Source organism: Mytilus californianus, unplaced genomic scaffold (assembly GCF_021869535.1).
Source record: "Mytilus californianus isolate M0D057914Y unplaced genomic scaffold, xbMytCali1.0.p SCAF_7, whole genome shotgun sequence".
NCBI lineage: Eukaryota > Metazoa > Mollusca > Bivalvia > Mytilida > Mytilidae > Mytilus > Mytilus californianus.
In genome coordinates, this window is record NW_026262723.1 from 94,825,705 (window position 1) to 94,849,272 (window position 23,568).

Consider the following 23,568-nt stretch of genomic DNA (forward strand, 5'->3'; position numbering starts at 1 on the left):
GTAAACAAAGTGTGGACCTAGGATCTGTATTTAAATCAGATTGATAAACATCTGTCCCATACCGTAGAAAGGCTTGTATAGTTCGCACTGGTACATAGTCCGCACCCCCTTCTCCCCACGAAATTTTAGGTAAAAAAACTTTTTGTAACTGTTAGAAAAGGTCTAATGAAACTCCGGTAATTTCAAATCCTGTGCGGTCGTTTGCGGTATTTTCTTGGAAGAAACTGTTCTCCATCATCAAACAGAAGCTGAAACTGCTTGTAAATGATTCTAGACCGCTTCATGATTGTTAAAATAAGTTTAATTCACTTCAAAAACAATTTAGAAACTTGTTTTTGTTTAAACAGGAAGTTTAAAAAGCATGTGTAAAAGAAGAAATTAACCGGTGAGAGTCGAAATCCGTACATAACAGATATCACTATAATACGACTTTGAAAGTAAAACAGTTCCATCCTTTTGTAAAACAGTCTTAAATATATCTATCACATTGAGGTTTGAAGGGTCTTAAGCTAATACAAACCATATTAGTCAGTATGAAACACCAAAACGGAACGAACAATAACCGATTACGTTTTGTAGTTTACAAATTCTAAGCTGGTTTACGGTTGTCTTTTTCACTATGTTTCGATCAAGCAGATACCAGTTTATTTCAACCAATGCATTGAAAAGAAACGAGAAATTTGTAATGAAAGGTTTAGTTTTTATATTTATCAGTATTAATTTGATATTGATTAGAAATAACTTATTAATATGGATGAGTTAAAATTATTAGTTTGAAAAATGATAAGAGCGCCCTCTACAATATAAATAACAAAGATGGCGGAACGTAAACAAACCACCTCGCCCGCGAAATTGAAATTTTTCTCTTATTTCTTGCTTATTGTACTCTATAGTCCGCACCCCGTCTGGAAGGTCCAATTTTAGAGAATAAAACCGCGGACTATACAAGCCTTTCTACGGTATCTTTATATTATTATATTCATTTTTTTTTCTTAGTATATATAATGTTTTGGTTGCACCTATTTTTGTATTAAATAATAGAATATTGTTAACCAACTAATTTTCACAAGAGATTTTTTTGTGAGTATTTATCGTTATGATTATGTCAAATTTGAATTTTCTCTTTTATGAAAACAACTATGTTAGAAGATCGTGAGTTAATATTCCTGTGGAATCTGCACGAAAAGGCTATGCTCAAAAATGTATCCATGAAATTAAGTTGGTGTACAGTATAGATTCCTCTGTAATGAACAAGTAATTCTTATACTTTGCAGAAGAAACAAATAATCACGGTATTAAAAAAAGTTGGACAGATTTTTTAACAGTTTTATAAGAATTTATTAATGTTTTACTAACTTGAATAATATGTTAAAGTTGGGCTTTCGGATAAATATTTGTAAGTGTTATCTAATGATAAGATTTAATTAATATAAACAAGTATATAAACTGATCTTCTTTTTTTTTTTAAAGTTGTGATCTTTTGATTATATGAACTTGATAAGGCTGTTTTTCACATTGAATGGAAGCACAAACGTAATTTTGTATATTGTCTTGGTGGTGATGAATTAGTTTGGTTTTAAAGGTGAAGGTTGTCATGTTCCACTCCGTAAAAGAATTTGCCCCTAAAAGTTATTTGAATGTCCATCTCATTGATTTGTCATTCCATAGTTACGGTACATAAATTGTCAGATTAAAGGCAATTCTTCACATATCAAGCAATTGCTAGATCTGTTGTTATTGAGATTGATTAAAGGAAACTATATTTTGATTTGGAGTATTTTCTGGTTTGTTTTTCCAGTTATGTAACTTTAACTGGGTCAATATCCCTAATGCGCCTCAAATTAAGGAACACAAAAGTTGTGCGTAAACAAAAAATCATTGTGTAGTGATACTGGACATGTTTCTATTTTTAACAAGTGACTGAGCTTAACCATTTGTGTTGATTTGGAAAGTAGAGGACCATAGAATAAGTGTGTGAAACTATGGAATAATTAAATGCATGCAAAGTATTAAATTTTCAAAGAACTTATTGTGTGAAAAAAGGGATTTTTTACCACGAGGAGCCGCATCACAAAAGGATTTTCGGGGTGAGCTAATTTATGGAAAAATGAATCTCACTTCGTACCCCCGATAATTTAACCACATATATGAAAATGTCTCAGCTTCGAAACGAGCCATCATACATATCCAAGTTTACGATATGGACTGAGCTACAGAAGAAAATGTTACCATTACCGTCTACGGGAAATCAATTACGCATACTGACCCAACTGTAAAAGTAAATTTTTGAAATGTTGTATGCCAACTGATAGATTTACTTGTAACTTTTGTTGGAATTAGGTGAAAGTAAGGTACTTTTTATTTCAAAAATTTTCTGAATTTTTAATCTAGAGTTATGGGACTTTCACCTTTAGATTGAAGGTAAATTTTTCACATGTCAGTCAGCAGGTCTAGTTTGCTTGGATCAAATAGCTACAAAATTACAGTATTGTTGGAATAGGTGAATGTAGGCTCTTTTTCTTTAACATTTGTTTTGGTCTGATGCTCAAGAGTTATGGGACTTATAAAACTGATATTTTAAAGGCAATATTTAAATGCTTAGAATATCCTGAAGCAAACTTTTCAAAAGGGCCATTTTACTGACTTCTCATTGCAACTATTAATATATGCAAGCGAAGAATGTTTCATGTGCTACTGGTGCAGCTGTTTATTAAAGTTTTCATCATTGAAAAAGATAATAACCATCTCTGAGATAAATTTTGGACTGTAAAAAACAAATTTCCAACAGTAGTGAGCACACACAAACCTGGAGCAGTTTAATGCCAACTAAAAACAAGTCTGCTACACTGTAACAAAATGTCCCCTGTGATAAATGAGAAATTAAATTGTGTGTCACAATGTGTCATTGTGGTCAAAATATGGTAAAAGTCCCATATGGCTATACCTCCTATTAATGAAGGTATAATATGGTCAACTACACATGATTGCAAACAATCCCATCAAGTGTTAGTGCTATTTGTCAAATGGTCTTACAAGAGTTTGAGTTCACAAGGTGAGACTATTACAATACACTAAAAAATTGCCAAAGTCTCATAATTCTTGTAAAAAATTGTTGGATCAAAATGACAGTTTAATATGGTCAACTACTCATGATGGAAAACAAGCCTACCAATTATGAGAGGTTTGTGTAAAAAGATCTCGAAGGAGTTGCGTTCACAGGTTGTTGTTACAATATTCCAACAAATAGTTAAAAGTCCCAAAACTCTCATAGAAATGGTGAAAAGAAATGGCAGTTCTATATGGTCAACTACAATTGATGACAAACAATAGTACCAAGTATGAGAGCTTTCTATCAAATGGTCTCAGAGGAGTTGTGTTCACAAGGTGTTATTGTCACAATACTAAAAAATGGTCAAAGTCCCATAACTCCTGTAAAAATGGTTGAATCAAAATAGTGCTAAAATATGGTCTACTATACATGATGGCAACCAATCCTTACAAATTTGAGAGCTTTCTGTTAGATGGTCTCAGATGAGTTGCATTTCAAAAGGTGTCATTGTCACAATACACCAAAAAATTGTCAAATCGAAATGAGGGTATAATCTGGTCGACTACACATGACAGATGGAGACCATTACTATATCCCTTCGGCTGGACACACAGGGAATTATTAATAATTCATTTGTACAAAATGTACTATATTGCTTTGCTAAAGCAAAATGTCCCCAGCAGCTGTATAAATGAGGAATAAAATTATTTGTACAGTATAAAATTGTACAACAGGAACATTTGATTACAAATGCCAAATCAAAATGACGGTATATATTGTCAATAACATATTGTGACAAAAAATCCTGCCAAGTACTAGGGCTTTTTGCCAGACAATCAGGACAGTTGCGTTCACAAGGTACTGTGGTACAATAGTCCAAAATATGATGGAAGTCCCATCATTCCATTAAAAATCATCAAATTAACAAATTGACTACAATATTGCCAATAAAATATGGTGGCAAACAATACTAATGATTATTTCTGTTATAATTATTTACACATTTTATAGACTGAGTACAATTTAGAGCTTGTCATATTATACAGGCACCCGTCTATTGTTGAACATTGTATGTTACCCTCTAGATTTTTTTTGATAATTTTTAACCGGATTTTCAAAAGAAAAATCGGTTATTGATTTGGGGATGTACGGTGGTCGGGCAGGTGGCTGCCAAACAGTGTCCGTTCATTAACATGAAAACGCTTTGATGAAATCTTTTCAAATTTAGATATGTTGTTTCCTGTGACTAAATGAAGGTCAAGTTCAATTTTCAGCTGTTCTCTTTGTTGAGTTGTAGACCTTTCAGTAGCAAAAGTGATTCTTATTATATGATTTATTTATTTTGAATTATTTCCCTTTGAGCAGAAATGTAGTAATTAATAAGTAATTTCTATGTCATTTGGTCTCTTTTTTTTATTTTGAGTTATTTCCCTTTGAACAGAAATGGTGTAATTAATAAGTATATGGATAGATTGTCTATCAATGATTGTATCTAGTCAGTTGTCAAAAATTTCTTTTTAACTATTTTTTTTAAAGTTTTGTGTTTTGAAGTTAGATGTCACAGTTGTTACAGGGCCTAATCTAGGATTTTGAAGAGGGAGAAGTGACTTCTCCTTCCATGAGAGAGAAGGGAGAAGTGGTCAACTTCTTGGAGAAGTGAGATTCCATTACCGTTTTGGTTGCATCGTGTTTTCATGCTTATCAAATGTATCACTAAGGAAATTGTTCAAGTTATATTCAATAAAGATATACTTGCAGTTTTTTCATATGTTATTGTACACAATGTATATATATATAGAAAGTTCTTAATAAAAAGGTTTAGACAATATATAGTTGTTATTTATTTATTGATACCATAATGTGTTCTAAATAAAATTTGTTGATTGGGACATGAGGGAGTAGCCTAGTAATATTACAAATATTATGATGCATTAAATTCATGTGCATCTGCCTCAATTTATTTTTAAAACTCCAGAAAAATATGACTCCCAGTTTACCTGATGAATTTCACATAACTGGGAATTTAACTTGTCATTATTTTGTAAAACATTATTGAATGTCCAGCACATTTATGTTAGTTGAAAATTAAGATTATCGTTAAAGATTGTAAGTCTATAAATAAAAATATCTTTCAATCGCAATATAATTATCCGTTAAAGAGCTAATTTCTATCATTTTTTAAAAAATATCATCCATATCAACGAAGTGGTCATGAGAAAAAATCCACTGCCGAGTACTATCTTGTCGAGTGTCGTACGTTTGCAATCACATTATCCATCAGCTGTTTTTCTACCTTCTTTATTTCAATTTTTATTCAATGAATATAATAAATCTACCTTTAGTTTCCACCCTTTACCTACCGAATAGTAAAATTGATCGACTCGTGTAGGTAATAAAAATAAAACAAATCAGCTGAGTGATTACGCAACATCCTCAGATTAAAATCATCGTAAAACGATAACTTAAACAGGCGGTCAGTATTCCGTTTGAACAGTTTTGAAAGTTATATCCGAGGATGTTCAAAGTCGCCGTTGTATTTATCTAATTTGATCGTTTATAGTATTAGTCCTGGGTCGTTTAGAAAATCTCGATTTTCCTTGTCAGCTGCCATTTTTTTACCTGTGAGACTTGTCAATCACAAGTTGTCTCCCTTTTACCGATTTTGATAGCGATTTGACTTCGCTATGAAGTCAGTCGGCCGGCGAGATTTAGCGATTTTCAAAATTCTTTGGCGACTTAAATCGTCATTTCGCCGGCAAGATTATGGCCTGTTGTTATGTGGTATTTTCTTTTTGTTGTGTGTTAATGTTTAATTTTTACTTGATCCTGTTTGGGGGTCCAGATTTGCAAATATTTTTTACTTGATCCTGTTTGGGGGTCCAGATTTGCAAATATCATTTTCATTAGATAATAATCTATTTTTATTCTTCCTATAAAACTACACACAATTTGTATAATAGATTTTTACAATTAACTAAATATACACATTTGTACATGTATTTGGATTAGGACAATGTATTTAATATTAATTTATTCATACAATAATTTCTACCTTTTATCAAGATAACAAACATGTGGTAATTATCAACTAACAAAATTATAATTGGAGTGACAGATTTTTTTTTGATTTTGGGCCCAGTTTTCAAGTTGGTCCAAATCGGGTTTCCAAAATTAAACTGAGTTTCATTTCAACATAAATTGAATATATACATGTATATAGGGTTCTTTCAAATGCTGAATCTAAATCTGTATTTAAATTTTGGATTTTTGGGCCCAGTTTTCAAGTTGGTCCAAATCAGAGTCCAAAATTAAACTTTGTTTGATTTCAAATAAAATTGAATTTATAGGGTTCTTTGAAATGCTGAATCTAACCATGTATTTAGAGATTTTGGATTTTGGGCTCCTTTATCAAACTGGTCCACATTGAGGTCCAAAGGGTCCTAAATTAAACTTTTGTTTGATTTCATCTAAAATTGAATTCTTGGTGTTCTTTGATATGCTGATTTTAACAATGTACTTAGATTTTGGATATTGGACCATAAAGGTAAATGTCAAATTTCAAATTTTTCAGTTCTTTGACCACATTCATTTTGTGTCACAAACCTATGCTGTGTCAAATATTCAATCACAATCCAAATTCAGAGCTGTTTTAAGCTTAAATGTTGTGTCCATACTTGCTCAACTGTTCAGGGTTCAATTTTCCCATTAGAGGGTCCAAATGAATAGACGATATCCAACTTTCCCATTAGAGGGTGCAAACGAATAGACGATATCACACTTTCCCATTTAAGAGTTCAAATGAATCGTCGATATTCAACTTTCCCATTAGAGGGTTCAAATGAATCAACGATATCCAACTTTCCCATTAAACTATTGGTCAACATTAAAACAATATTCAATATCCAAATTCAGTATTTATTTATTTATACTGTATTATCAACAGGATATTACAATGTAAATAACTAGATCCCATATTCAATCATTAGAAAACATGTACATACATTTTAAAATATACGGTTTTCTCAATCAAGCATGGATGGTACCATTATTTCACTACACCACACTTATTTTACTTGATGAAACATATGATGTTATGATGTCTTTAATGAGTTAAGTTTTTAATAAACAAACTAAAAAAGTTGTAAAAGTTGCCAAATAATACAAAAATTCTGTCACATTAACTTACTTTTAATAGGCAGCTAATTTATTCCACTAAATATATCTGCATGTATGCTTATATTTCCATGCACCATGTAATACAGATGCTCACTAGGGTTTTTGAGAATATATATTCTGATTGGTTATAGTCAAAACAAAGAAAGGTGACCCTTTGTTGCAATTTGCATCAGTAACAAGAAACATAAAACTATAACTACAACAACACAACACAACACAACATATATTTTATATTTCAAACAACAACATAGATGTTTAATGAAATTATCATGCATGTATGAACAAGCATCCAATATCTTTCTAAAAATTTCACTACAAATTCCACTGTTTTAATGTACATGTTGGCATTTTATTTTTCCTACTGTAAATCTTGATTTCTTTCTTTTTAATTCCAACTACTTTTGCAAAAGTGGTAAAATTTGTTAAGCATTTTGCCTTTTAAATCAATAAACATTTCACAAACAAGATATTTATGATACAAACTCTCTGAACAGGGTTGTGACTTTACTTTTTTCCTTGCATTTCAGCTTGCATGTAATGCAGATGATTGTATCAATAACATAGCAAAAATAGACCATTTGTCATTGACACAAATAAAATTATTGCCCAGAGGTTGTCTCTTTTCATTAGTTGTTCACTCACAGAGTTAAAATTCCTTTATTCAGAATAACTCATCTCTATTGAATTATTACAAACTTTGTCATTTGTAAGGGCTAACTAGAGATAATAATATAAAGTAAATGCCTGATTAAGGGCATACGATACAGTTTTGATCCCACGGTGAATTTTTGACTAAAGTTTGCATACAAGCTGTTTTTCACCTAGTCAATTCAAATATGTTATAAAAATTATACCTTCATGTGCTACTTTTAGAGATAAATGGGGTCGAAATTTTAGACATTTACTGGAAATTTCGGTTTCTTTGAAATGTCTATCCTTTGGAAAGACATACCTAACTTTTTTGTTTCAAAAGATAAACGCAAGCAGACTTTTGTAAATACATCTGTAATATCTTCTCTACAGGATTGTGCTTTGGATTTGTGTAACACTTCTTTGGAAATAATCTATTTATTCATATTTTCATGATTTTAGTCAAAAAATGGCATTTTTTGCTGTATAGCTATCTAATTTTAAAAAAAATTCATCTGTGATTTGTTTATAAAAATTGGCAAAAATATTCTTTATACATAATCAAGCCAAATGTCATTTTTAAAAAGAGGGGTCCATAAACTCGTTTTCAAGTTAAATCAGTCTGAATGATAAAAATCAGTCGAAAAATGCATCTTTTCCCGATATGTCACAGTTTGATGTCGCGAAAAATAACATTTTACGTTAGCAACGTCATTACCTCCCCTGTAACTGTATCGTATGCCCTTAAAAGATGCCATCTGTATATTAATTTTATATAAAAATAAGAATATGTGGTATGATTGCCAATGAGACAACTCTCCACCCAGGACCAAATGACGAAGATGTTTATAGCTGTGTATAATGTCTCAATGGCATCTATCCCATACCCCTTTTTTATTCACATTATCATTTTCTGAAAACATATAATTTTAACAAAACTCATATATTTACATCAATAATCTCAAAGATTTATGGCAGGGTAACTTCTATCATTCAAAAAAAAATTATTTTCCAGCACATTGTATTAATTCAGCACTTTTATATTATAACTACACCAAATGTGCCAACAACTTAAATGATTTATGTCAAGAAGACATCATTAAAGCATAAATAACCATACAAACATTTTCAACAAAAGCTTTTATTTTATAAGCTTGAGTTTTAATTCTCAAAAATACAAAATATTCCAGAAAAGAATAAAGCTAAGTCAGGTGATTTTTGATAGAACTACAGCTTCTGGTAGTAAAGCTCTAAAAGACTTTTCTGTAAAGCTTAAAATATTCTTACATGATTTTGCTAATAAAAAAAAATCAACAGACTAACTGTCTGATGAAAACATATTCTACACTGATATTTGTAAAGACAACATGTATAACCCTATTCACCTTTAATAAAAGGTGTGACTAGCATCTCAAAAATCAATGCTTTTATTTTTGTGACAAAATCTAACAAGAAATGGTTAACTTGAATAAAAGTTATAGCTGGGAATCAAATTGTCTATAGACAGACAAAAAACACAGCACCATACAATATAATGAATGGTACAATGGAGCAGTAATTTTAAAGGGGAAGATTTGAACATACAGTTTTTGACTAGTAACCATAACATATTCATTGGAATATTATAGTAAACAAGTTAATTCTGTTTGACTTTCTTTGGTGTTGTTCTAGGAAGGCTGTATGATTGTGTCATAATCTGGAAAAACCAAAAAAATCCAAATGTACATACACCACAAATAACTGCAATATATTCAGCATGGTTAGGAAATTTTGTTCCACAAATTGTATAATAGTCTGTGCCAGGCTTTGGTAAATTCTTCACACAGTGAAAGTCAAAAATGGCTTCATCGTAGTGGTCCAAACATAAATATTTATTCTTTGCTAACACCTGAAATATATAATAGAATTTTAAGCATGTTCACTTTGAATAAAAATTCAAACAAACAAATATAGACCCTGCATTTCTAGTATTGTGCTTATCAAAGAGGCTCTGCCCTTTCACAATACCAATAGACCAAAACATTTTTTCAAGATGTATTTTGAATTCATTTTCTCAATCTTATCTACCAGGAAACATTTCAGCCATTGCTAGAGAAAAGTTGATGAATAATGAAAACCTTTTAACCATCTTATTTGAGTGATTGGCTTATCAAATGTCATTATGGCAGAACTTTTTAGCATAAAATTTTCCAATCACTTGAAATGTACTTTTTGATGGTTCATATGTTAAATGACCACAGTAACTGAAGACAAAGCCATTATAAAGCAATTATAAAGAATGTTGTTCTATCACCTACATGTATTCTACTCCTTCTCATAGTGTCAGAATATCTATACACTGAATTTATTCACACAAATTCATGCTATGGGATTTCAATAACTCTGTCTCAGAACAACGAGTTTGCTTTTTAATTGCAGTACTTACTTTACGAAATACACATGTAGCCAATTTAAAAAAAATACTTTGACATAGTTTATAATACATACATGTTTATAAGAGACATAAAACTTACATGACCAAATGCTGTATAGACGGGTACAGTTTCCTGACAAGCTCCTACAGGTTCATGGAGACCTGTGACTACATTATTTTCTGGTTTAGATATGAATACAAGAACGATGTAGAATCCGTAATGGAGGATTAAATGAAGCAGGATCTCACTTCTGTATTTATCTAAAATAAAACTCTCTAGGTTAATCAATTAACATTTGATATATTTATAGCATAGTCTATGTTGTTCATGACTTAAATGTTACCCAATAAAGTAATCAGAAATAATACACAAATGTAATTATATTTTTTATGCCATCATTAATCACGCCATCATATTATCAATACCATATGCAGTATTGAATCTATGCAATATCAAAGAATTCCACTCAAACCCATATTAGTAATACATGAATTTTATTCAATGTTTTAAAGTATGTTTAACTGTTTTGATTAGAGTGCCACTGATGATTCTTATGTAGATGAAACACTTGTATGGCATTCCATTTATAACCTGGTATCTGTAATGAGTTTTTCTCAATTATTGTTTAGTTTAACCCCTCTGGAGTAAATCACTTATGACCATCTGTACTTGTTACTTCAGACCAGATTTTCATACATTTTTTTGCTATATATATATACTACTTATCACACAATATACTTACTTTTCCTATCTGTTGGTTTGCTTTCAGATTTAGATCTGTCTGCAGACCATATAATCATAACATAGACAGCAAACAGCAGAGCAACACAAACTTCTGAGTGTAACTTGTTGGTATCATGGAGAGGATGGTAAATTGGTAAAAATTGTAAAACTCCTAATGGCATACCAAGAAGTCCAGTTAATACACATGTGAGAAGCTCCTTAGAAAAACTGAAATAAAAAATACTGTTGCTATTAATGGTATTTAGACTACAAGAATGACAGATTTTGCCTACCAGCTTTAACAATTCCAAGATGTGGATAATAAATGTTTAGTCTTTTTTAACTTAACCACAGACCCTGTACATTAACTAGTACCTCAAATATCCAAATAACACTGGGTGTGATAGTTTATAGTCCCTTGCTACCCTCCAAAATCCATTTTAATGAAATAGCAATTACCAAAATTTGAAGGGTCAATAAAGAAAACTTACAACCTCCCTCACCTTGATGAGACCCATTTTTCTGTTTGATTATCCAGAAGTTTTCTTATTCCATGGAATACAAATGTGAATCCACAAGCAAATGTTGCATGAAAGTAATAGCTTGTCCATGGTACCCAATAATGACGATCGTAAATGTTAGGATCAGTGTCATGCCAGGTCCACCATAATGACTTTATACCCATGATGTCATAAGGCAAGTCTATGAATACAACTGATACACCAACTGCAATATAAAATAAAACAAAGTCAGTACACAGATAGCTTAATATTTGGGTATGAGAAATAAATCTGATCAATGTTGTGTCAAATCTCAACAGTAGGGAAACTTAGTGATTCATGATTATGAGATTTAACATAATGACTGCACAGAGTTAAGAAAAATCAAAACATCTTTTGTTCAATCTAACAGTTTATGATAAAATAAATGTGGATAGTGTCCACATGTGGACACAGATGATGCTCCCGCTTGCATATCATATAGTTATAAAGGGACAAAACTGAAGAACGGTAGAAGTGACGCTACCCAAATATGAACTTGATCTGAGTTTTGTGGTAATAAGCATTGTGTGTAAGTCTCATAACATTTGGTTGAGGCTAACTTAAGTAGAGAACAGAAACTAAAAATTCAGCAATTTTTCTATTTGTAAACACGCATAACTCTAGACGGTTGTGTATAAGTTTTATAACATTTGGTTGAGACAAACTAAAAAATTCAGCAATTTTTATGTTTATAAAGGGACATAACTCAAGAATGGTAAAAGTTTCACCACCAAATTTCGTATTTAATCTGTATTTTGTAGTAATAAGCATTGTGTATAAGTTTCATAACATTTGGTTGAGGCAAACTAAAGTTAGAAAACGGAAACAAAAAATTTGTACTTGATCTTAGTTTTGTGGTAATGAATATTGTGTATAGATTTCATAATGTTTGGTTAGGGCAAACTTAAGTTACAGAATGGAAACTAAAAATTTTGCAATCTTTCAATTTATAAAGGGGCATAACTCAATAATGGTTAAAGTGACACTACCCAAATTCAACTTCATCTGTGTTTTATCATTGGAAGTCAAAATTACACATTGCATTGTATAAAGCATTGATTGAAGTTGATTCAACTATAATCATGGAAAAAGGAAGATAACTCCAATTTTAAAAATTACTTAATATTTAAAAGAAATTAAAATTTTGCAATTTTTCCATTTATAAAGGGGCATAACTCTAGAACTGTTTGATCTGTGTTTTGTGGTAATAAGCATTGTGTATAAGTTTCATAACATTCGGTTGAAGCAAACTTAAGTAAGAGAACGGAAACAAAAAAATTTTGCAATTTTTCCATTTATAAAGGGCATAACTCTAGAACAGTTAAAGTGACGCCACCAAAATTCATACTTGATCTGTGTTTTGTGGTAATAAGCATTGTGTATAAGTTTCATAACATTTGGTTGAGGCAAACTCAAGTTAGAGAATGGAAACCAATTTTGGGAAGTACGGACGGACATACATATGGACGTACGTACGTACGTACGTACAGAAGGACAAGGGTAAAACTTAATGCCCCCACCCCTACGGCGGAGGCATAACAAAATTGAACTCTGGAGACTTATGAAAGTAATGAACTTTAGTTTAAAATGTAAACAAAAATTTCTATTTACCGTATTTAGCTGTGTATAGTACGCAGTAGTGTATTATATGCACCCCTATTCATCCCTCCAAAAACGTGATAAAAAGTGTTAAAAAAAGTTTAAAAAAAAAAAAAAATTGAAAATGTAAAAAAGTAAAAAAAAAGACATAGAAAGTTAAAATTTAAATATAAATATTTTTTTTTTAAAGACTAGTTCACTGTAAAAAGCCTTTAATAGGGACCAATTGACCCATGTATTTAATCTGCATTTAAGTCTATTAAAAGATAAAAATAGTAAGATTGATTGTTCAATCAAATAATTTTAAAGCCACAAACAATTAAATGGTTTACCCTTTTATCCTGTAATTAACATTTATTAGTTTCATAAAAGTTATGGTTTACCCTTTTATCATGTAATTAACATTTATTAGTTTCATAAAAGTTAAGAAATTAATTAAGATCCCTTTTGAAATCAATGTTTGTCTAAGCTTGTCCAAGCTGATGCACTGTACAAATATTATAAGGAAATAATTAAAATGATATGGAACAAAAGAAATTAGACCCCAAACATTTTCAAATTTGATTAGCAGTAATTAAAATTAATGACTCTTTAAACCGATATTTCCTTTTCATTGATCATGTTGATTTAGAGCACTGCCTGAGGTTATTATATTGAACACCTGTCAAAAGTTGACATGATTATTCAATTGCTACATACCCATACTTAATCCTTAATTATATTTTAAGCTCACTCCAGTACTTGTGTATTTATTATAGAAGGAAAAAAACTTTTTTTTTAATTTCATATAAAGAAATAAAAGAAATAACGTCTTGAACATATACTATAATGAAGAAAACAAGAGGCTCATGAGAGCCTGATATCACTCACCTGTAATTTCAGTTTCAGGCAATTGACTTATTTGTAGACCTTACTTTGCTGAACAATTTTGTCATTTACACTTTCTCTCTTTCTATAATAATATTAAAGATAATACATAACCCAAAACTGTAAAATTTCCTAAAAATTTACTATTTCTGGACAGTAACCCAACAATAAGTTGTCCTATTGGTCTGAAGATTACTTGACAGGTACAGGTTTAACACTTTCACCTATATCAGTTTTGCTCTTACTGCTTTAGTTTTTGAGATGAAAGCCAAAACCATATTTGACCCCTATGTTCTATTTTTAGAAACAGCTGCCATGTTTTTGAATGGATCAAATCCCCGAATACAATCTATAAACTAGATACCCTAAGGAACATTCAATTAAATTTTTAAGTATTTGGCCAAGAAGTTTCAGAGAAGATTTTTGAAAAAGTAATTAAGACTCACAAAAATTGGAAAAAAAAATAACGATTTAAGGGCAATAACTCCTTAAGGGGTCAATTGGCTATTTTGATCATGTTGACTTATTTGTAGATCTTACTTAGCTGAACATTTAATGCCATTTATACTTTCTCTCTATCTATTATAATATTAAAGAAAATAACCAAAAACAGTAAAATTTAATAAAAATAAACTATTTCCAACAGTAACCCAACAATGGGTTGTCGAACTTGTCTGGAAATTTCATAACAGATAGATCATGACCCATTTATCACTTTAACTCCCTTTCACTTTTGCTCTAACTGCTGTAGTTTTTGAGATATAAGCCAAAAACTGGTTTTGTCCCCTATGTTCCATTTTTAGCCATGGCGGCAATGTTTGTTGATGGATCAAAACTTGGAATACAATTTACAAACTAAATACATTCAGTTAAAGTTTGGAAGTATTTGGCCAAGTAGTTTCAGAGAAGATGATTTTTGAAAAAGTAATAGACTTGCACGAAAAAATGTAACAAATAAACGTTTCAAGGGCAATAACTCCTTAAGGAGTCAATTGACTATTTTGATCATTTGACTTATTTTTAGATCCTACTTAGCAGAACATATTTTCCTTTTACACTTTCTCTCTATCTCTTACAATATTAAAGAAAATAACCAAAAACAGTAAAATTTCATAAAAATAAACTATTTCGGACAGTAACCCTACAATGGGTGGTCCAATTGGTCTGAAAATTTCATAGTAGATAGATTTTGACTTATTCATCACTTGTCACTTTTGCTCTAACTGCTATAGTTTTTGAGATAAAAGCCAAAAACTGCATTTGACCCCTATGTTCTATTTTTAGCCATGGCAGCCATGTTTGTTAATGGATCAAAACTTCAGATACAATTTATAAGCCAGTTACCCTAAGGAACATTCAGTTAAAGTTAAGAAGTATTAGCCCCTGTAGTTTCAGAGGAGAAGATTTTTAAATGTTAGCAAACATGATGAACAAATTGTGTAAAATTTTGGACATATAAACTTTTTTGTAGATCTTACTTGGCTCAACAATGGGTTGTTTGGTTCATCTGAAAATTTCAGGGCTGATAGATCTTGACCTATTGAACATTTTTACCTCTGTCAGATTTGCTCTAAATGCTTTAGTTTTTTGAGATATAAGCCAAAAACTGCATTTGACCCCTATGTTCTATTTTTAGCCATGGTGGCCATGTTTGGTGGATCATAACTTTGGATACAATTTAAAAACTAGATACCCTAAGGAACGTTCAGTTAAAGTTTGAAGGTATTTGGCCCAGTAGTTTCAGGGGAGAAGATTCTTGAAATAGTTTACGACAACGACAGAAGACGACAATCACAGACGATGACGGATGCCAAGTGATGGCATAAGCTCACATGGCCCTGTGGACAGGTGAGCTAAAAACGCTATTAATATATATATATAAAAAAAAAAAATCAAAAACTGTCTATAGCTGTGTATAATACGCACCACTCTACCAACTACTTTTTGGGGGTAAAAAAATGCATACATTACACAACTAAAGACGGTAATTCAAAACGACCTTAATATCCTTGCATAAATTGTTTCACATTAAGGTTGTCTTCTTTATAGTATTGTTAATGAGGAAATCAGTCATTTTCTGCTTTGATCAATTTGCCAATTTAAAAAGTGTGTTACCTTTGGGTATTGCATTATATCTTTCAATATATATAGAGTTACAGTGCAGTTCGGTGTATCCACGCACCTAATACTTTTGGTTTCACTTTGGTAATCTCATAAAACCAATAAGCAGATAATATTGTGTGAAAAAATTCATGACATACTTTAATTTCATGAAATCTTCTTTATGTATGGTTTCACCCTCAAGATTTTATGTAACCACTATTTTAACAGTTCTTCTAATATCTAGTGATTTCGTGCATGCCTTCTAAAAATAGCTTATTTTGAATACAGGAAATATTTTATGCTACAAAATATAGTTCAGTTTTAACCAAATAGAGTTCCAAGGATGCAGAGCAAAATTTATTTCTTTTTAATAAAAATTGGACTTTAAATGAAAACAATTTTATCTTTAATGGAAAATGGCTAAATATGGTTAATCATGGGATTGCAATTATGAATTTATGCTTGAAGTTATCAATTTTATTCTTTTTCGTCCCTTCGGAAGACAAAAACAATTACAGGAACGATTCTGTTTTGTTACATTGCCGATATGATGAAATTAGGTAATGCGCGATATCACCAGCCGAGCGGACACATGGGATTCCACTGTAAGCCTTCTTACACCAATCTTTATAACATTGAAAATTTCTCATGTTAAGAAATCATTACACCGTCAAATTACAGTTCACATAAATATGCTTAGATTTCAAAGATATTTACATTTATATCATAAAGCCTTAAACAATAATTTTTCAACATATTTTCAATTAAAACAAATGTATGAGAAGGTTGAAAGACATCTTTATTCCCACAACCACTTTCCATTCAAATTACATGTAAGTACATTTTTTAAAAATAGCAGACCATATCCTTAAATAATGAAAGTACAGGTTATAGTATCAGTCAATGTTATTCTAGTTTTAACAAACCTGCAAATGGTTCTCCCCACCAGGGTAACCTCATGTGTGATACTGCTACAGAGGCTGTATATATAAAGTATGGATCTGTAATTAAGGAAAAGTACACTAATGTATTACAATGTTACAAACATTATGATATTCACCCTTATCTCCCTTTTCCAGTTTTCCTGCAAAGAAATTGTATTTGTGCAGAATAATGACTGATTTACTTGAATTACTGGTAGATGGTAAACTGCTTAAGTATCCATGCACTTCAGTTCTGATTCTGCACACAAAAAAGGCAAATCATAAGACTACACTCCACAAAGACATGACGTAATTTCAGAGTAATCCATTTAGAAGCTTTAGCAGTTGATGACTGCATACTTAATAATGAAAGAACTGATAAAAAAAAATATTTACACAAAAATCTGCAAAGGGTTCTATGGAACCCTGCATCTCACCTTCAACTGCTGCTGTCAGTTTTAAGGTGTAGAGGTGATTGCAGAAGCTCAGTCCATTTTATGGCATTTATCAGAAAAATGAAAAAGAAAAAAGAACAAAATTTTGCTCAGAGTGCTACATGTATGTCTTGATTATGAAGATTATGTTCATAATATGGTTTGACAAAATTATTCAAATTTGAAAATCTTTAACCACAGATCATACCCAAATGTTGACAGTTAGACAGACTAGGAAAAAAAATTGAAAACCAAACAAACACATGAACATTAAGATTTTGTTTTTTGTTGTTGAAAGTTATTAAAACACTTACATATTAAAGCAATGTATAGTGGAAGCCTGAGTCCGAGGAAGGTTACCACACCTTGGGCATGCCAGAAATTATCAATATCTGGTATAAAATAAGAAACACATTCCACTGTTATTCCATGTAAAAGGGTTGCCAACCATAACCATCGAAATCTACCACCATTTCTTATAGCTGAAATAATTAAAATAAAAAGTTATTCCTTATAAATCTGCATTATGATTTAAGAACAGATTAAATACATTTCGGACATGTAAAATAAAGAAAATGGTCTTCAATTATACACAGCATTAGATCAATAAAAGCAAACCAACAAATTTGGGTATATATGTATATATATAATAGCTTTCACTTATATGATTGAAGCACTTTAATGTAAAGACACCTAAGATGTCAATGAATAACAAATCTAAATATATATTTAATTCACAATTGCCTTTTTCTAAGACTTCAGCGATTTATAGCTAGCTTTAATGTGTGTCTTTCCTTGAAGAAAGTATGGTTACCGCCACATGTTTTTTTCTTGTTTTATTTAAATGTTTTGGGGTTGCTAATATTTATCCAACATCTCTTTTGAAGGTTTTCATTCATATGTAGTATTCTAGAACTTTTTAATTATGCCAGTAAAGATTTACTGTTAAATATAGATTCTACTTATGCATAGGGTGAAATAAGAAAAGTCTCTTAAATTTAAAGTGTGAGGCTTTCTCATTTAATTTTCATCTCTGCAGAGACAGAAGAAACAATCATATCAAACAAGATACGGTGGTGAAATTTGTTTCTCTAATGATTATTTAACTATATGTTGTTAAGCTTTATATATCTATTTCAATGACCTGCAAAAAAGATCATGTTGTTTCTATGTGATGTCATCTGGCAGGATTGCTTTTTTGTGACATAACTATATCGAAATCGGAAGACAGCTAGGGAATTTGAATTCAAAATTCAACAATGAACATGATGAAGAACAGCGATAAAAAAAAACCAATATTGATTAAAGAAGAATATCAACAATCCAGGGAAAGTATAAATCATAAAAGAGCTAGAGAGGTATATTTATATACAAACTCTTACAAGTTTTCATTTAGAAACATGTTCATTTGTACAAATGATGAAATGTAAGCAAAGCTTCTGTAAATCAATCATATTTACACTAACCATATATGATCATATATGTAAGGGTAAGCAAAGCTTCTGTAAAACCAATCATATTTACACTTACCATGTATAAGGGTAAGCAGAGTTCCTGTAAAACCAACTATTTCTACTCCAAGGAAAGAGGCATGTTTCTCTATGGTATCATATGGATCTCTGAACTGCACCCACCAATCAAATCCCTAAAAAAAATCTTCAACCTTAATTGGGTTTTAAAGGTACATCTACAGCGAACTTTTAAAAAATCAAGTAATTGAATTTCTAAAAATGAAATCTCACCAAATACATTGTAAACTAAATCTTTATACAGGTATCTGATGTACCAAGCCTACAAATGAAAATGACTTTAACCATGTTAACTAGTTAAAATTTACAAAATTCAGACCTGAATATACTATAAACATGATATAAGAATTGTATAAAATAATAACTGGACGTTAATTATAAGTAACCAACAATCAATCAATATATAATAACCCTCTTAGCCAAAAACAGGACATACAGGTAATATAAAAATAAAGAGATGTGGTATGATTGCCAATGAGACAACTATCCACCAAAGTTCAAATAAAGTGGATGTAAGCAATTATAGGCAACCGTACGGCCTTCAACAATGAGAAAAACCCATACCGTATAGTTGTCTATAAAAGGCCCTGATATGAAAAATATGAAACAAGTCCGTTTTAACATTTACCATTTACCAAGGTCCCAGTTGGTCTTTGAGGCCACTATTATCATAGGCTAGGTTCCTAAACTAAAAAGAATGAAGGCACACATCTTACAATCATTAGACCGGAACAAAATTTGAACTTGATCTGTAACTTGTCATGATAAAACTATATACCAATCATCAAATCAATATCTTCAAGCATGACAAAAAAAAGTGCGGAAAACTGATTATTTGAGTGAATTTTCTAAGTTCAAGGACCATAACTCTGCACAAAATCATCAGACCGGAACAAAATACAAACTTGATCTGTAACCTACCATGATTAAACAATACACCAAATATCAATTCAAATTCTTCAAACACGAAGAAAAAAGTGTGGAAAACTGATTTGCCAGACTGACAGACAGACAGACAGATGGAGTGCAAACCTAAAGTCCCCTACCGACTTTGTCGGTAGAGGACTTAAAAAGGGCAAGCATATCACCCCAAAACCTCCTCTAGGAATCACTACATTCATATACATGTACATGTATTTCTCAGTTAATAACAATTTACATAAACAATTTTTTATTTTTACTTTTATTAAAAATAATAAAGATGAAAACAGCATATAGAGGCCTATAAAAATACAATGTATGTAATCGTAAGATGAAAATTGCTGACCCATTGACATGTTACCTTGGTGAAATTCCAAATAATTGATATATTTTACATATTAACCCTTACCATGCGGGGACCGTAATATTACGGTCTTACGCAAAATACCGTTATTTGCATCCAATGGCTCTCCATACTTTTAGAGGTCAACTGTAGGACATTAATTTCAAGTTTATGCATGTTCCCTCAACCTTACGCTATTTAATGTCATGTTTCTCAGGTATAATGTTCATTTTGAGCTCAAATACCAACTTAGGGAATTGAAATTGGATAAAACTTGGTTTTTTGAGGGGTGGGCTTCCCTTTGATGTCTGACACGCGAAGTTCTGAGGCGTAAAACTAAAACTTCCAAAAATAGTGTAAACCAGTGGGCATATAACTACTGCTTGTGTTTATTATTGAAATACACCTGGGAAACGACTACTTCCGGTTGCAGGTCCTGTTGAAGTCAAAAATTGAAAAAAATCGTGAAAGGAGTAGGCCTGGTTAGACCCCTTTTTGGCCCCATAAGATAGCTTTTTTACAAAGTTGTTAAAATGTAAACTTTTAGCTATTTATTGGGAAGTAAAATACATTTGTTACATAAATATGGGTTGTTTTTGACAATACAATGGACATGCGTCAGGTACTAGCATCATTCATTGTCTTTTTTTCATGCAAAATTATTGAAATTTTCACAGTTTTAGCATTTGTGCTAATTTTAAGACGGTTTTTGTCTAAAATGGATGTGGCCGCACTTGTGTTCATTCTTAATATTTAAATATGTTATATTTAACGATAATACATAATATATATAAATGTTGAAACTGAACACGAATGCGGCCACTTGATTTTTCATATTTAAGCTTGAATTTGACCGTCTCTAGTGACCAAATCTGTTCAAATCTTTAACATAAACTAATATTGAATCGATTGAAGAAGACATTTAAATGTTCAAAAATGTCAAAAATCATTCATCAGATGTACTTCGAAATTTAGGCCGAAATTAGCCCTTAACGGACCTTCTCCTTTAGGATTTTTTGTGCAAAATACAATTTCATACAGTATACTATCCACGTCCGTATAGTCATGATAGTGAACAATTGTATATACTGATATGGATAGTATTCTGCACATTGCTAGTAAACAAAAATCTTGGTGCCAACATTATTCATTTAATTAAACAAAAAGATAGGCGATACAAAAAAGGTTATTCAAATTACACGACTTATAGTGAGTGTATCCACTAACTGAGTCCCTGATGATAATTTAATCATGTCTGAAAATAAAGAGTAATAAAAGGCCAAAATGACTTACTTGCACCATTATCGAGTTAAATTTTTTTGAAAAAATATGGAAAACACAGATCATTTTACTTGCAAAACATCATGTTAACCATGGGTGCGGAAATAACTTCCTTGGGTGCCGATTTAACCATGTCTCGATTTGACTAGGTGCCGAATTTCACCGTTTCAGAATTTAATGCATTCTCAATTAAGGGTAATATTTTCAAAAGCGTATACCAAAACATTGCGATTGGTTTGAAACCTACTAAACAATGGAAGTTCAACCAATGATGTAACATTATTTTCATTTTGGTGTACAAACAATCACTATTTGGAAATCTGCGCTGATTGACCCGAGAATCTGCACCACTTGAACTATTGACGTCATACAACAATCACTTTTTCATTGTGGCGTCAGTTATTTTTTATTGTGACATCAAAATTTTACGGGAACCTTTGTGATGTCCAGTAATGGCGGACAAATAGCGATAAGGTGTATAAATTACCCTTAGTCCTTTAGATTCTAAAAAGATGAATTGACTACATCTTCACTATCGTCTCGTATTGTGTTTTCGACCGTCTTACGTTTTCGACCTAATTCTACATTCACTTCCCGTATGCTGCGCATGTCCGCGTGACGTCATATTCGGCTGCTAAAATTAGTAACAATATCAAATAATACCATGTGGTGGTTAAGATGTTCCAAGTAAAGTTAATGTAATTAAGTATTTACGTTTTATTATTTGATATCACATTTTTGTACGCTTTTACTAATACTATTTTTACCTTCAAAAAGAATCTATAAAAAATAAACAAATATTCTAAAAATATGGCAGGGGGACTTTTTGCACGTGAAGTTTACATCCAGGTCATTGAGTCACATGACTGTCAGGTGGTTAGTTGTAATACTTAAAGTTATTTTTAATACGGAAATCTGCATGATCCTTACAGCTTTTTACTAAAAAAATAAAATATCGATTAATTTTAATTTACAGAAACAACAGTCTGTCAGTGGAAATTACAGACAATACTCACTCCACAATGCCTTCACTAAAGTATTGAACAAAAAAATGACCGTATACAAGATCAAACTTGCTTCCAAAGTGCCTCATGTGAAATGTGTACAACTAGTCAAATAAAGATATCAAAATAATATTTTTTATCTTAAAGTTGTATATGTAACCATTTAATTCATTAAGTCATAAGTTTGATCGCCTCCTAGCAATTTAAATAATTTGATATAGACATTGGCATCGAATTTTAACCAATTCCGGCTTTGTACGACATGTCATTTCCGACTTTGGACCAGTTTCTTAGATAGGTCGAAAACACAAGACGCTAGTTTTTGTCAACAAACGTGCCATCGATCTAATGAACTCAAATAAAAAAATAATTTAAGATTGAATATATTTCAGATACAATTATTTTATGCACAAGTATACTAGTGACTCTCAAAATATTAGGCATGTCTATGTTCAAACATATAAAAGGGAAATTCGGAGAAATATGTTAGTAGGTCGAAAATACAATACACGAGGATACTTCAGGTGATAAACTGATATGTTTCCGTACTATATGCATGATTTTTCAATGGGAATTGTGACGTCACAATGCTTTCTAAATACCACGAAAACCCATAATACAAGGATACATAGTCGCGATTTGACCAGTGTGCCGATTTAACCAGGTGCCGAAGTGACTAGAATTAATCTTGTCAATGCATTCAAAATTTCATTACTAAAAGTAAAAATAGCATTTATAAAAATACATTTCATACAGGTTACAACTAATTTTCTTTTGCTTCTTTTGTCTCTCACCTTCAATTCTGACACATTAATGTGTTTTGCCATGATAATGTTATTAAGCAGCGGCCATATCAGATCCACAATAATATCGAACGAGAAAATGCGCAAAGTTCAAAGTTCACTAAATAGTGCGACTTGCTACGAACATAGTTTTCGAATTAATTGTTTCTCTGTTTAACCGACAATTGTTTTGAAATATCTTTAAGATGTACGTATTAATTTGATTTTTAAAATCTCACACATATTTA

At 31.2% G+C, this 23,568-nt stretch overlaps 1 protein-coding gene across 1 annotated transcript; it reads right to left on the bottom strand.

Moving 5' to 3' along the window:
* Positions 1-6,950: 6,950 nt before the first annotated feature.
* LOC127709267 (uncharacterized) lies at positions 6,951-23,437 on the bottom strand. The gene is made up of 8 exons (XM_052214696.1): positions 23,333-23,437; positions 18,991-19,105; positions 17,775-17,942; positions 17,030-17,104; positions 11,496-11,718; positions 11,012-11,220; positions 10,369-10,529; positions 6,951-9,743 (listed from the first exon to the last, which is right to left on the bottom strand). The coding sequence occupies exons 1-8, from the start codon at positions 23,363-23,365 to the stop codon at positions 9,492-9,494; spliced, it is 1,236 nt and encodes a 411-aa protein (XP_052070656.1). The 5' UTR covers positions 23,366-23,437; the 3' UTR covers positions 6,951-9,491.
* Positions 23,438-23,568: the final 131 nt, after the last annotated feature.

Coding starts and splice junctions, on each gene's coding strand:
- LOC127709267 (XM_052214696.1), bottom strand. CDS start 23,365: ATGGCAAAACACATTAATGTGTCAGAATTGAAG. Junction 19,106..23,332: donor TTAATGTGTCAGAATTGAAG/GTGAGAGACAAA, acceptor GATTTTTTTTAG/GGATTTGATTGGTGGGTGCA. Junction 17,105..17,774: donor ACTATACATTGCTTTAATAT/GTAAGTGTTTTA, acceptor CCTTAATTACAG/ATCCATACTTTATATATACA.